The 15,337-nt window shown below is 45.5% G+C and overlaps 1 protein-coding gene across 2 annotated transcripts in view; it reads right to left on the bottom strand.

The window, feature by feature from the left end:
• FOXK1 (forkhead box K1) overlaps positions 1 to 15,337 on the bottom strand; it is a 92,123-nt gene that overhangs the window by 15,318 nt on the left and 61,468 nt on the right. For both annotated transcript variants that reach the window (XM_084818293.1, XM_084818291.1), the window contains exon 3: positions 187 to 343. In XM_084818293.1, coding sequence (XP_084674419.1) covers positions 187 to 343 — 157 coding nt within the window. The remainder of the gene's footprint in view (positions 1 to 186; positions 344 to 15,337) is intronic.

Here is a 15,337-nt window from a genome sequence, read left to right as displayed (position 1 = left end):
TCTTTAGTAAGAATTGTTCTCTGCAAGTTCAAGTTACTCAACAGCCTGGAAATAGTGCCAACCCATAACCACATAAAGAAGAAAGTGCTATCAGACTCATCTATGTACAATTAGCAGTGCTTGATGCACTGCCAGGCACAACGGCTTTTGCAAAGGTTCAGATAAATAGACAAAGTTTCTTAGAACCTTTGGGCTGTCCCCACCAGACGCGTCTGCCTGCTGCTCTGATGTAGCCTTTGCCGCATATTCTGCTGCCAGCTGCAGGTCCGAGGTAATATTCTGAGTAAAGCGATATCCTGAGGAGCCAGCGCCACGAGGACTGGCCGGGCACGAGTTGGGAACACTGCAGGAGAAGGAATGATATATGCAATAGAGATTTCTCAGTTGTATGTCAGCATCAGCAACAAGCATACACCAAGTGAAAAGCGTGAATAATAGAAAGGCACTTCACACATTATGCTTTCGAGATAAATGCCCAAGATTTGGAGCATATACCTAAAAACGTATATGCTTGCATTTTACTGCAGCAAAATACAAGCAGACTCTTCAAGCGGAGATCAGCTGCAACTCCCTTTTGAGTTTACAGCTCGTTTGTTTCTTTCTTTATTTACAGCATTTTTACTTCAGCCCCAAAAAGGCTTCCACAGCGGCTTACAAAGAATTATGATGACAGTCCCTGCCCACAGGCTTACAATCTAAAATACACGACACAAAAGGAAAAGGGATTGGAAGGGAAGAGGAAACAAAAATAAGCAAAACTCAGGCACTAGCTCTTAGTTTACTCAGGGCGCAATCCTGTTCAGATAGGCGGCCGCCTCTGAACTCGGAGGCGACCGCCTATCCATAGCAAGGCAGGAGAAGCACGGAGGGGATCATTCCCTCCGCATTCCTCCTGCCCTGCATTTTCGGCTAGACAGCCAATTTCAGCTGTCTAGCTGTGGAGGGCCGAGCGGGGGAGGAGGCTGCTGTACAACACATTGGATGTGTCATATAGGCATTTCCTCCCTCCCTGCCCCAGAACGCCCCCAGACATGCCCCTTTTCGGCCACTCTGCACTCCTCTCGTGAGCGCAGAGGATGGGGCTTCTCCGAGCTGCCTCTGAGGCAGCGTGGAAGTGGGGGGAAGGTCAGTTCTCCGGGAACCGACCTCAGAGCGTGGGCTCCGAGGCTGGTTTCTGGAAAACAATACGGCTGTCTAGCCGCTGTCTAGCTGCCACAGGATTGCTCCCTTAGTTTCTTAGTATACAGTCAGTGGAAAACTCAGCTTCATCTCTGCATAATGTGTGAAACGGCTCTAAACCTCTATAAATCTGAGTAAAACACATTCAAGGTGAAAAAAAAATCCTCAGGTCAAATTGGCTGGTGATTCTGAGAGAGTCTGTCTTACCCTATCAGCAAGTAATGCAATGGATCTTTGGCTTTATGCATGTGGATTAATCAACAGGGGGCTAATACTTACTATTTACATATTCACTTTTTACCTTGCCCTTCCTCCATGAAGCATAGGGCAGCAAACACTGTTCTTACCACCCATTTTGTTATCCTCATAACAACCCTGTGAAGTAGGTTAGGCTAAGTGTGACTGAGCCAAAACCACCCGGTAAGCTTCATGGCTGAGCAGGGCTCTGGACCCAGGTCTCTCCCATCCAAGTCCAACATTCTAACCAGGAGGCTGAACTTCCTGACCCTTTATTTCCTTCCAGTAATAAGATGCTAAATCAAGGGGGACAGCTCTGGAAATGCACTTGGATAGCCACGTCCCGCTTGCTAGCTTTCTAAGAAGCTCAAGTCTTTTAAATCCCAGCTTTGCCCTCCTGACTGCAGCAATATACATAAAAAGTGATGAAAAATGGAAAACGAGTTAAAATCAGCAAGCTGACATCACTGGTTGTTCAACATTTGTGATTTCTGAAGTCCACATCTCTACCTTCTCTCAAAAGCTGTTTTCATTACTCTGAAACTGTTGCCCTAAAAATAAGAATACTGGGAAGTAAGTAGCACCGATCTGCCAACTGCCTGCTTGCCCTTTGTCATATTTATGAAAATGACATGCAAATGACATAAAAGTATCTGGAACCCTCCAGTTCCATCCCTGACATATTTTCAATGCAGACCCACCCAGCCCTGTGATGTATAAATCCTAAAATGACCAGGCTAAGGTACTGCTCTGATTCAACGACCGAGACAGAAAGAGATCCTCAAAATTCCAGACTTCTATGCACCCATGATATAGACAACACACGGAACAGGATGGCCATTTAGACTAAATAAATCCCAAGAGAAGTGACTCTAAAACGGTAACCTTTTATTACAAAGCTGACAGCTGCCGTTTGTTGCCAAGGTGAAATCAGCACTTGTTGCTCTATTCATTGCCTTGAAAAGGGTTTACCTATCTCTGCACAAATACTCAAGTTCAGCAGCATACCATACACTTGCAACTGGCTCCTCATCTACTCAATTAGGGTGATCAACCACTCCCTCGACAAGCAACCAAGTGACAAACTGCACAGCTTACTGCAGATACGCCAATCAATTGCCCAGTCAAATACTGTTAAACTGACCGCCTATAGTGTAGCTGTGGTCAACTAGAATCAAATATTCCACAAAGCCATGATGTGGATTATGCTTGGAAGAACCGGCCTGCTGCCTTCTTAACATACTCGCCTTTAAAAGCTGCTGCTTCTGTTTTGTTTCTAAATAACTGCTATTAAACATTTCGTAAACACAGGCTGACATGTTCCAGAAGAAAAGCCTGTTGATGTGTATGAAAACCGTACCCTAAAATTGTTAAACATTATAACAACGCACTCAATTTTTAAACAAATCAATAGTTTAATACTGGCTCTCCACAAGCAATTAAACATAATATTAGTACATAAGAGCCATGCTGGATCAGATCAAAAGCCTATTTGGTGCAGCATTCTCTTCTCACAGTGGCCAACCAGATGCCTATGGGAAGCCCACAAGCAGGACATGAGTGCAACAGCACCCTCCTGCCCATATTCCCCAGCAACTGGTGTACACAGGCATACTGTCTGAGATACTGGAAGGAGCATACAGCCATCAGGACTAGTAGCCATTGATAGCCTTCTCCTTCAAGAATTTGTCTAATCCTCTTTTAAAGCCCTCCAAGTTGGTCACCATCACCATAGCTTAATGTTCATATTCATATTCATTATTTCTTCATGGTAGACAGCTGTTTTCTCAAAGATCCATTCTTTGGGTTTTTCTCCAGCACAGTTACCTACATTTAATAGCACTCATGTAAAATATGAAACCAAACACAGGATTCGGGGTATTGATAAACTGAGTCTGTTCGCTCTCCTTCATTGTGTCTGCTCTCATTTGGATCATGGCTTGTGCATTTTGAACCTGAAGGATTAGGCTCCTTATTTGATACCGCCTAGGGTATTTTGTATATAGGCAGGATATAAATTGAATAAATAATCATCATAATCTATGCCCAAATATAGAAGAGGCTTGGGCGGGGGTAGGTGTAATGCTATGCAATTGCTCATGCAAAGACCTTGCCCTTGTAACTCAGGTGCAACTGAATCTCTTCCACATATGCTTTTAATTGTAATTTTTATAAGTGCGCAAAGGGAACACTTACTGTTTCATGAACATGGACACTTCCTGACAGATGAATTTCAGCGTGTTTTTGTTTTGATGTGGTCAACATCAATGTTGCTTTGTTAGTAGCCAAATTCTTAAACATTGTTATTAATACTAGATCTTTAATGCTTGACAATTAGAATTGTTCCTGATAAAGCAGACTACCTACTTGCCTTTTGCCTTGTTCCTTGTTTGGCATGTCTTATGGTTGGTTGACTACTAAACTCAGATTCATCATTTGATTTAAAAAGTTACTTTCATTGTTTCACAACAAGAGTTACGGATTTGACTTTGCAGTTAGTGTAAGCATCAAACCTGTTGATGATTAAATTATCTTTTTCATTGTTCTAATAAAGTTAATGGTTTAACAAACATTTAGCCATTATTTGACAATATTTGACCAGCTAATTGACCACATCTTTTTTGACTGGTCAAATGCTCAATTCCCTCCTTTCAACCCTGCACTGAAGGTCATGTTTACCACTGTCACCACACACACACACTGGCTGGGGCATGCTGGGAGTTGTAGAACTTTTTCCTGTCTAAACATGCATAGGATTGCACTGTAAATAAACTAAAAAATTACCCACCCCTCCACACACATTCATATGCTCTTTTCCATGCATTTAATGGAAGTGGTCTCCTGTCAGTCATTAGCATGCCCCAGAACTCTGTTTAAGTCCATGAAATAGGTGTTGTAGGATTATTTTCTATCTGGGGTACGCTGGCTGGCTGGGGCCTGCTGGGAATTGTAGGACTTTTTTCTGTCTAAACAAGGATTGCACCCTTATTCATTCACTCACTCCCCTATCTTCTCCAAGTTTTAAAGGAATGCCTTGGAGAGAGAGAGAGAGAGAGAAAGGAAGGAAGGAAGGAAGGAAGGATAATGACTGCCATAGAGCTGTTCTGTGTTCTCTGACTAGAATCAAGAGTAATAACAGATGGCAGCAATAGGGGAGAGGGATTGAGCATTACAGCAGTAAGACAAGTGGTTGGCAATAGGATGAAGGGAAATCAGCTGAGTAGATGATGGAAGCTGGGAAGAAGGGACAGGACGAACACAGGCAAGTTCTCCTACGTTTGTTGGCAAGGCAGGCAAATGAGATGCTTGCCTTGGGTTTACAGCCTATTTTCCAAAGTTCAAACTCTACTTCCATTATTCCGTTCATAACCCATTTTTACAAAGCAATTTACAGTAATATCACCTGCCAATCGGTGTAAAAAACACTGAGCTCAGTGGATGGATCAATGGTTCAACTGGGTGTAAGGGAGCTTTCCTATTCTCCTACTTAGTTCAACCCTGTATTCAGAACAATGAGGACTGGAAACTTTGTTTTTCAGTGGAGGCCAATTGCTCAATGGCAGAACACATGCTTTGCATGCAGCAACTCCCAGTGGGGTTGGGAAAGACCCCAGGTTGGGAAGGCTGATCTACAGCATGATGTACAAAATCCAAAGACTGATGTAACATTACTCTGCCTTTTAAAACATCTCCTTCTGCGTGAAACGGTGGGCAAGCTTTTTACCAGGCTTGTTACCTGATCAAAGAAATCTTAGTTGTATGTGTTGAGTCTCTTAATTAAATCTGTATATGAATAACACAAAGGTTTTGAAGGGAAAAATCACACTTTAGGTTTAAATGGCGCATGCATATGTTTCAGTAGGCACTTCCTTACAAAAGGCACCTCCTCCTGTATGGGAGTGAAGAAGCAACCCCTTACTGAAGATGGCATGTGCCTTCTGCAATGTTGTAATTATTTATATTTAAAATAATTAACATTTAAAAATGGTGCTTGATTAGTCAGGGATACCTTATTAGCTGCTCAGTATGTTTTAAACTAAATGATTAACGGTTGCAGCCCTACATTCCCCTCTATCTTGATTAGACTTTGGTAGAGCCATCAGGGGCCATATAGATTTGCTTTGAGGGCCAGTAATTGGCCATCTGTCTGGTTTTCAGACTTGTGTTCCAGGGAGCTCTGGTATTCCCCGAAGAGGAGATCAGTACTAGCTGAAGAGTGCCCCTAAAAAGACAGCTTAACTATTAATTACAGATGTTGGCTGATATTCACAGTCAGTGCAGAACGCTGAGTTTCTTTTTAGGATGAACTTCGTTCACACAAGGGTATGGAGATCCCAAATAGGCCTGGTACATGCCCTAGAATCGTCCTCAAGGTGGACAGGATGCATGGTAAACATATGGAAGAGTTTTCTTAATAAAGTTTGAAACCCGCTGGACTAAACAGACACCTATCTTCTTATCCTACAGCACACGTCAGTGGGGATTATTGATGTTAATACAATGTCCAACAATGGAGTCATGTAGCTTTGTGCAGAGAGGGTGGTGGAAAAATCACAGTTAGGAAAAGTGCCACAAGATGGCACTCATGGCACAAGCTGTGAACCAAGGGGGGGCAGGGGAGAACACAAGGAACAAAACACAGAATAATGAATGCTTGCTTAAACTACTGCATCTCTCAGACAATACAGGAGCAGCTATGCTGTGGGAGGATTAATAAACGAGTCAAGACTGACGATCAAACAGTTTTTTGGGTGGGGGTGGCTGAACTGCAACGGGACGAGTGAGAAAGGTGGGTTGCCTGTCAAAGTGTTCTTGCTGGCCCCTTCATTTGCAAGGTGCACGCCAACAGCTGAAGCAACACGCAAAGTACTCTGAAAAGAACACCATTATGGTTGTGCATGCTGCATATTCACAGTCCCTATATGCATGCAAAATATGATCAGGAAATCAAATTGCAACTCTTTAAGTATCACTGTGGAAAGCACTAATGTTTAGCTAATGGACTTGTATGCAAAACCATACACAAGAATCCTCCTGCCCTCCCCAACCTCAGGTTTTTCAGCTTGAGAAGGAACATATAAGATGGAAAGCGAACAAGACTCCCACGAACTCTGTGGGATTTGGATCAATACATTTTTTAGGGGGATTCAGTTCAAGGAAAAGAGGTCTGCCCCTCTTTGAAACTGGACCAGTTTTCAGCTTGATAATCGATTGTACAATATTTGCTGTACAAGTTTCATTAGTTGCATCCTGCTGAGGGAAGAATCAGAGACTTCCTGGTTCACAGCTTAGCCTCTCAGCCATTACCTCACATTAAAACACTCTGAGGCTCTGCTCCTACTCGAGCGGACTCGACCCAACCAATAAAATTTCACACTTAACTTGAACCCTGAACCTTATCCCACGTAACATGAACAGCGAATAATGACTATTACTGTTTTCTCTTCTGAAGCAGAGAAGGCAAAAAATGCACATCGAATTGATTACATGTCATGTTGTCAAAATTCCCCTTCCTGAAAGTCTTCCTCCTGCCCCCCATTTCTGTGCTAACAGGAGAGGGAAGAAAAGAGTCAGGAACGGTACACACAAGAACTGAATTAAGCGGCACAAAGCAGGTGACAATCTGTGCCCTGAATAAAACAGAACTTTCTCACAATTGACAAAATGAACATGCAGTTGCCTGCATGGAGCAATGCTGACAAGAATATGGCCATTAGCTAACCAGTGTCAGTGAACTGAAAGCCAGTATGATGTAGTGGTTATTGTTGGACTGGGGCTCGAGAAATCCAGGTTCTAGTTGCCACTCTACCATGAAGCTCACTGGGTGACTGGGTCAGTAACTCTCAACCTAACTTACCTCACAGGGTTGTTGTGAGGATTAAATGGAGAGGAGGAGGGCCATGCAAGTCACCTAGGGTTCCTTGCAAGAGGAGAAAAGGCAGGATATGAATGTTATTATAAATAATTAAAAAAAACATATCCCCACCCCCTAACCCCAACTCTGTCTCTCTCCTTCTTAGTTAAAAGGCTAGAAAAACACACTCAGGGGATTACTCAAAAGTTGCAAAAATAAAATCACATTACTACTCTGCGGTAGTGAAGTGAAATTTGAGTGTTGTGAATGGAAGCCACATACACAGGAAGGAGCCTGGGGGAAGGAGGACCAGCCAGCAGCTGCACCGGGTGGATCCTGAGCCTGCTTCTGCCCCCGCCAAACAGGTACTAAGGCGGGGCTGCCAGAGGCAGCGCCTCGGCGTCGCGCCAAGTGCGATGCTAAGTGCGCACTTAGCGTCGCACTTGGAGTCGCACGGAACAGCACCTGCAGACCCGCCCACTTGCTTCTCCAGAGACACCAGCAGCCACAGATACCAGCAGCAAATAGCAGCAGCAGAGGGCAGCAGCTTTAAAGACCAGGGAGAAAGGGGCAAAAGTGGACTTTATTTGCTCCTTCTTAGCTGCTGTTCTCTTTTATCTTTTTAATATTCTTTTAAACTGTTGTGCATTTTATATCTTAACATTTTAATATGTGCCTGGGAGGACTATTGGGCAACTCAGGGGGTTGGGGAGGTGCCACTATAACTGTGGTCACGGGCAGGGGGAGGTATGGCATTGGGGGATTAACAGGCCAGCTGAGGAGAAGAGGGGCTAGACATCTTACAGCTGTCCCCTCTTCTGGTTCTTCCCCCAACCTGATGGTTCCTGGCAGCCTTACCAGTCTGCCCTCGGGCCTGGTGGTGCTGCTGCTGAATGCCAGGTTGGCCCAAAATAAAATCTCCCTCATCCATGATTTGATTGTGGATGAGGGGGCTGACCTGGTATGTATTACTGAGACCTGGGTGGGGGAACTGGGAGGGGTCACTCTCTCCCAGCTGTGCCCTCCTGGGTACTCGGTGCAGCACCAACACCGACTTGAGGGTCAGGGAGGGGGGGTTGCTGTGGTCTATAGGAATTCAATCTCCCTCTCCAGGCTTCCTGCTCATTCGAGTGCAGATCGTGAGTGTTTGTACCTTGTGTTGGGTATCCGGGACAGATTGGGGATTCTGTTGGTGTACCGCCCACCCCGCTGCCCATCAGTCTCCCTGCCTGAGCTGACGGAGGTGGTCTCGGACTTGGTGTTGAGGACCCCTAGGATGATGGTCCTGGGGGATCTCAACTTCCATGCCGAGGCTGCTGTATCCGGGGCGGCTCAGGACTTCATGGCCGCCATGTCAACCATGGGGCTGTCCCAACATGTCATCAGCCCAACGCATATAAAAGGACACACGCTTGATCTGGTTTTCTCGACTGGACAGGAGGATAGTGATCTGAAAGTGGAGGAATTAACATCTGTCCCTTTGTCATGACCAGATCACTTCCTGCTGAGGTTTAGACTCCTGGCGGCCTTCCCCCTCTGCAAGGGTGGGGGATCTATTAAAATGGTCCGCCCCCGGAGATTAATGGATTCTGATGGATTCCAGAGGGCTCTAGGGGATTTTCCTGCTGGTATGGCTGGTGCTCCTGTCGAAGCCCAGGTCGCTCTGTGGAATGCAGAGATGACTCGGGCGGTTGACACGATCGTGCCCAAGAGCCCTCTCCCCCTGAGCAGAGCCCGGCCAGCTCCTTGGTATACACCTGAGCTAAGGGCAATGAAGCAAGAAGGGAGATGGCTAGAATGCAGATGGAGGAAAACTCGTGCTGAGTCTGACCGAACACAGGTAAGAGCCCACTATCAAGCCTACTCTGTGGCGGTGAGGGTGGCAAAGAGACAGTACTTTTCCACCAGCATTGCATCTTCTCAGTGTCGTCCAGCGGAGCTTTTCCGAGTGGTTCGTGGCCTGTTACAGTCTGGGCCAGGGAGAGAGACGGTGGAACCCTCGGCAGCACGCTGTGATAAGTTTGCAAGGCACTTTGAAGATAAAGTCGCTCAGATTCGTCATGAATTGGACACCATGATTAATGCAGTTCCATTGGTAGAGGCGTTCAGAGCACCGTCTGGTCCAGTTTTATTGGATGAGTTTCAGTTACTGAGGCCTGAGGATGTGGACAAGGTGCTTGGCCAAGTCCAATCGACCACTTGTGTGCTTGACCCTTGCCCTTCATGGCTTATTAAATCAAACAAGGAGGGGATGTCCGGCTGGGTCCAAGAGGTTGTAAATTCCTCCTTGAGAGAGGGAGTGGTGCCTGCTGCTTTAAAAGAGGCGGTAATTAGACCACTCCTGAAAAAGCCTAAACTGGACCCAGAGGATGTTAACAATTATAGGCCAGTGGCCAACATCCCCTTCCTGGGCAAGGTGTTTGAGCGAGTGGTTGTAGGACAGCTCCAGGCACTGTTGAATGAAACAGATTATCTAGATCCATTTCAACTGGGCTTCAGGCCTGGTTTTGGAATGGAAACTGCCTTGGTCGCCCTGTGGGATGACCTCTGCCGGGAGAGGGACAGGGGGAGTGCGACCCTGTTGATTCTTCTGGACCTCTCAGCGGCTTTCGATACCACTGACCATGGTATCCTTCTGGATAGGTTGTCTGGGTGGGGAGTTGGAGGCACTGCATTACAGTGGTTCCACTCCTACTTGGATGGCCGATTCCAGAAGGTGGTGCTGGGGGATTATTGCTCTGTGCCATGGAAATTGTGCCATGGGGTTCCACAGGGCTCTATTTTATCCCCTATGCTGTTTAACATCTACATGAAACCGCTGGGGGAGGTTATCCGGAGGTGTGGGCTGAGGTGCCATCAATATGCGGATGACACCCAGCTCTACCTCTCTTTCTCATCAAATCCAGGTGAGGCAGTGGCTGTTCTGAATCAGGGCCTGGGCACGGTAATGGACTGAATGAGGGGCAATAAACTGAAACTCAATTCAGACAAGACAGAGGTACTGTTAGTGGGTGGTTCGTCTGCCCGGCTAGGTGATATCCAACCTGTTCTGGAGGGGGTTGCACTCCCCCTAAAGGATCAGGTTCGTAGTTTGGGGGTGCTCTTGGATCCAGAACTGTCACTTGAGGCACAGGTGAACTCAGTGACATGGAGCACTTTTTATCAGCTTAGGCTGGTATACCAACTACGCCCTTATCTGGACAGAAATAGCCTAGCTACAGTGATCCATGCTCTGATAACTTCTCGTCTGGATTACTGCAATGCGTTATACGTGGGGCTGCCTTTGAAAACGGTCCGGAAACTTCAGCTGGTCCAAAACAGGGCAGCAAGATTGTTAACAGGGACTGGCCTGCGAGCTCATATTACGCCAGTACTTTTCCAGCTGCACTGGCTGCCAGTCCATTTCCAGGCCCGATTCAAAGTGCTGGTATTAACATTTAAAGCCCTTAATGGCTTGGGGCCAGGTTACCTGAAGGATTGCCTCCTCCCATATGTGCCTACCCAGACCTTAAGATCATCAGCAGCAGCCCTCCTCCGTGAGCCCCTGCCAAAGGGAGTGGGGCGGGTGGCTACTAGGACGAGGGCTTTTTCTGCTGTGGCACCCCGGCTCTGGAATGAGCATCCTAGCGAGGTTCGCCTGGCACCTACATTGTATTCCTTTCGGCGCCAGGTGAAGACCTTTTTATTCTCCCAGGCATTTTAGCATTTTAGCTTTCTGAATTTTTAGCTTTGTTGTTTTAAATCTGTATTTTAAACTCCTGCACTGCTGCTAGGTTTTATTGTGGTTGCATTGTTATATTGTGGCTTTAATGTTCTATATATTTTAAATTGTTTTATTGTGTGCTGTTTGGTTTTAATTTTTGTGAACCGCCCAAAGAGCTTCGGCTATTGGGCGACAGAGAAATAAATAAATAAATAAATAAATAAACACACACACACACACACACACACACACACAGCTCCTCCTCTGCCATCATCAGGCCACAAACTGCTGGCAAGGTTGAACATGGGACATCAATTACTGCCACTCCACCCACTTCGAGCAAAGGAACCCTGCTCATGAGGATGTCATAGGACTGTGTAGGGAGGGTGAGCAAAAGCACATTGTGGGGTCTTCCCCAAAATAGCTTATGCCTCTAGTAAGAGAGTTTTTTTTTATTTGTGGAGGTGGGGAAGGAGATGATTTTTAGGGGTTACTGAATCTGTCCTACTGCTATAATGAATGAGCAATGCCAGTAGCACAGTGAGAGAGCACCTGCTTTGCATGCAGAAAGTCCCAGGTTTGACTCCTGGCTTATCCAGGTAGGTTCTGGAAAAACTGCTGCCTGAAACCCTGGAGTGCTGCTGCTAATCAGTGACGACAACACTGGGCTAGATGGATCAAGGGTCATAATAAGTATAAGCAACTTCCTATGCTCCAGTGCCAGCCCAAGACATGTTAATGCCTGAAGTAGAGACCAAATGGTGCTCTTCTTGCCGTACCAGGCCCAATACTTTTTTAAAAATGCCATGCTGCACCAGACACTAGTTCCTGCCTTCCTCTATTGCCCCTACTCCACCCCCATGATGGCGTCTGAAGCAGGTTATTTCACTCTGCTGCGTGGCAGGGCCAGCCATAAGCAAGGCCTGGGAATGGACAATGATCGTTCTTTGAACTGATGTCCTTAAGCGATAGCAAAAGAGAGTCTGAGAAATGAGTTAGGCTTCCATTTAAGGATTGACGTAACTTATACTTCTACCTACAAATTGCGAGACGCAAACAAGACCTGCTGCGATCCAATACAGAGGAAAAGTGAGGTTTCTCAGGCCCACACTTTCACCTCAAGAGGGGTGTGTATGCACATGCATGTTTAGAAAACGGAATCTGCAGTACAGTCTGACGGTTCCTGAAGGAGAATGCTGGTGTGCCTCTGACAAAGGAATTCGACTGTACGAGGAGAAGAAGAGAACCCTGTGTGTCTCACCTCTTCTCGCATTGGCTGCTGTCATTTATACTTACATTCTTTTCTTTTTTTCATCCTGCTTACCACAGCACTAAGGTTCTTACAAGAAATGTTAAGCACACACAAGGAACATATGCAGTCCCCAGGAAGATTCTTGCCGTCTCAAGTGAGGCTGAAGAAAACTCCTGGTTCTCAGCTCCTCCTGCAACACAAGTGCACGTGCAGCCCGAATAAAAAATTGCACACCTCCGCGCCACAAAATAAGCCTTGGGCCACCCAGACCTTACAATTCCACACCCAAAGCTTTTGCGGGATGCAAATCCTTCAGTTTCTTATTGCTATGCATTGATCTGGGGGCATTACATGTTAAAACGCAGTGCATAGAAACAAAACTTTGGTCCAGAGATGAGGCTGGAACATCTCATAAGCAACAGCCTCCTAATGTTAGGAGTGTATGATTTTTGCTAGCTCAAAGCTTATTTCAGGATGCAGAGGTGTGAAAAATCCAGTTCCTTATTTAGGTTGCTTCTGCACCTCTGTTCTTTGTCTCATGACAGGGAGGGGAAGGACCTTATTTCCGTGGTTAAGCACATGCTTTGCATATAGAAGGTTTCAGGTTCAATGCCCAACATCTCCACCTAACAGAATCAGGTAACAGGTAATGGAAAAGACCTCTGCCAGAGCCCCTGGAGAACTGTTGCCAGTCGATGTATATTGGGCTAGGTGAACAAATAGTCTCACCTGGTATAAGGCAGCTTCCTACATTTCTATGACATTACGCATGACCATGTACTCTTAGTATTCCCACAAAGGATAGATGCTAGTATCTGGGTGGGTGCTCAATAAGCAACACATGAAGATCAGATAATCAAAGTTAATCTGAATAGTGTGTATGAAGCAGCAAACCTCTAACAGGAGAAAGCTGAATCTCTAAAGAGGGCCGTACCATCTCTCACTATCTTCCTCAAGCCAGGAAAATCTAGACACATTGGACATATCCAAATTGGTGGCAAGAACAGCATGGAACCATGCATGGGAATACCATGCAAAACTGCGAATTCCAAAATCCTCCCACCTAAAACAGCTGGCAAAAGCCATAGAGATAAGAAGGAAATACTACAGTAACGCAGTCTGGACTTCAAACTATCAACCATGAATCTCAATTAACACAAATGGGGTGTCACGCTGTCTCTGCATCTCTATGGTGAGAGCCCTATATGCCTGGCACTGGCATAGAGAATGCTGACCAGATCAGTTTAGTACTGGAAGTGCCATTAAGGACTGCTTTGGGACTTGGCAAGAGCTTGCCCCTCTCCCGCTGTCCTTGGCTCTGGCTTCCTTGTTCCTCCATCTCCTCCTCCACAGGGGCTTCATCTCTTCTTGGAGCACTGAGCTCGCCAAAACTTAGAGGTGGCTGTGAGACTAGAGGAGTGGGCAGCAGAAAAGAACTGCCAAGCAGCAGCAGCAGCAGCGTCACCCCTTATGAGCACCCAGAATGTGAGGAAACAGAAGCCCCCTACCACACTTTCTACTAGCATCCTTGTAAGCAGCTGCATCCTCCCTCCATCAGCTGTGTGGCCCTGGGGTAAGCTTCCCAGGTTGCCCAGCCACTGATCCAGACTTGAACAGGAGAGTAAGTGGGAAAGCCTTATTGCTCACAGTCAAAGACATGACTTTCTGGAATCTGTATTGTCAGAAAAAAACAACTATTTCACTAGATGTTGACCACACACTTAGCCAGCTGTGATTAGATTATCCTTGTGTGTGTGTGAGAGAGAATTTGTCCTAGATCAAGAACTCTGTGTGTGTGTGTGTGCGTGCGTGTGTGTATATATATATATATTATAGATACACACACACACATACATACACATCATACTTTTTTCTAGAAGACACGTAAACAGAGGCACTTGTGAAAGCAAATGAAGTCTGTTTTCTGACCTTGACGCACACACATTTTTGCATCTGCTTCATAGAACAAGGAAACAAATGCATCAAAATAAAATAAAATCAAGAGCCACATGGTTTAGGATTATGCAGAAAATGAGAACGGATCTTATTATAATCCAGTCATGACTTCCTTGATAAATCCTTGAGATAACAGGCTTGCCATGCAAATTAAACCACATCAGAGAAAGTTACCAATGGACTGGGGAGGGAGGAGAAAAAAAGAGAGGGAGAAAGAAAGATGCATCTCTGATAAACAATCCTATAAACCAGGTTTCTCAAAGTTTGATCCCCAGGGCAGTCTTGAGAGAAGTGAAAAGGACTGAGGCCCACCAGTCACAAAATTGTAGTGTAGGGTCGGCAGATGGAAGTGGAGTTTGGCACTATCAGCTGGCAATTACTGAAATAAGTATCAATGTATATTGATACTTAATCCCTCTTTGGAAGGGTTAAGAAATTTCAAAATTACAACATTCTTTGCCACAGCTATTTCCTTGTAGCAGGGAGTTCTATAGTTCAGCTTTCTTTAACTAAATACAGACGCTGGCTCTGAGAGGTACCACTGCTCAGCCTCCCGATTTCAGGCAGAATTTGCTGATCTAGAGGCTCTTAGAGAAGATTTATTTTATATCGTTTTCCTCCTTCCCCACATGCCTCTCAAAGTGTTCTTACCCATCTCCTGTCATAAAATTGTTTGGAGAGGTGTGTGTGTGTGTGCGCGCGCGCGCGCGCGTGTGTGTGCTGTCTGTTTATATTTGTATCTAAACTGTTTTTATAGTATGCTCAATATTGTATTTTTAATGTTTTTAATCTGTAAAACGCTCAGACACCTTTGGTTATTGGGTGGTATAAAATGTAATAAATGCAAAATGAAAAGAAATGTAATCACCCCTTCTTCTTTCACACCTAACTTGTGTTCCCGGGAAACCGCCAGTTTCATTCATCCCTCTCTGCTGCTGCTTTTGCATTCACTTCCTCTTATAACAGGTTCCCCTATCTTATCCCATTCCTCTTTAATCCCAATTTTTTAAAATTATTATTATTAAAAAATAGTAGCCTTGCTCTCTAGACAATGCTCACTGCCACACCTTTGTATGGAAGGGTGCATAGCATGGCCGTGGCACAGTGTGGTCAAGCAAAGAGGCATTGGGCAGCCTGAAGCATTGAGAGACCTACC

This window comes from Heloderma suspectum, chromosome 12 (genome assembly GCF_057233095.1).
Source record: "Heloderma suspectum isolate Gila_16-S chromosome 12, 16-S_ref, whole genome shotgun sequence".
In the NCBI taxonomy this organism is placed as follows: domain Eukaryota; kingdom Metazoa; phylum Chordata; class Lepidosauria; order Squamata; family Helodermatidae; genus Heloderma; species Heloderma suspectum.
The sequence above is the reverse complement of the archived record's forward strand: the minus strand, read 5'-3'. Positions and strand labels throughout refer to the sequence as shown.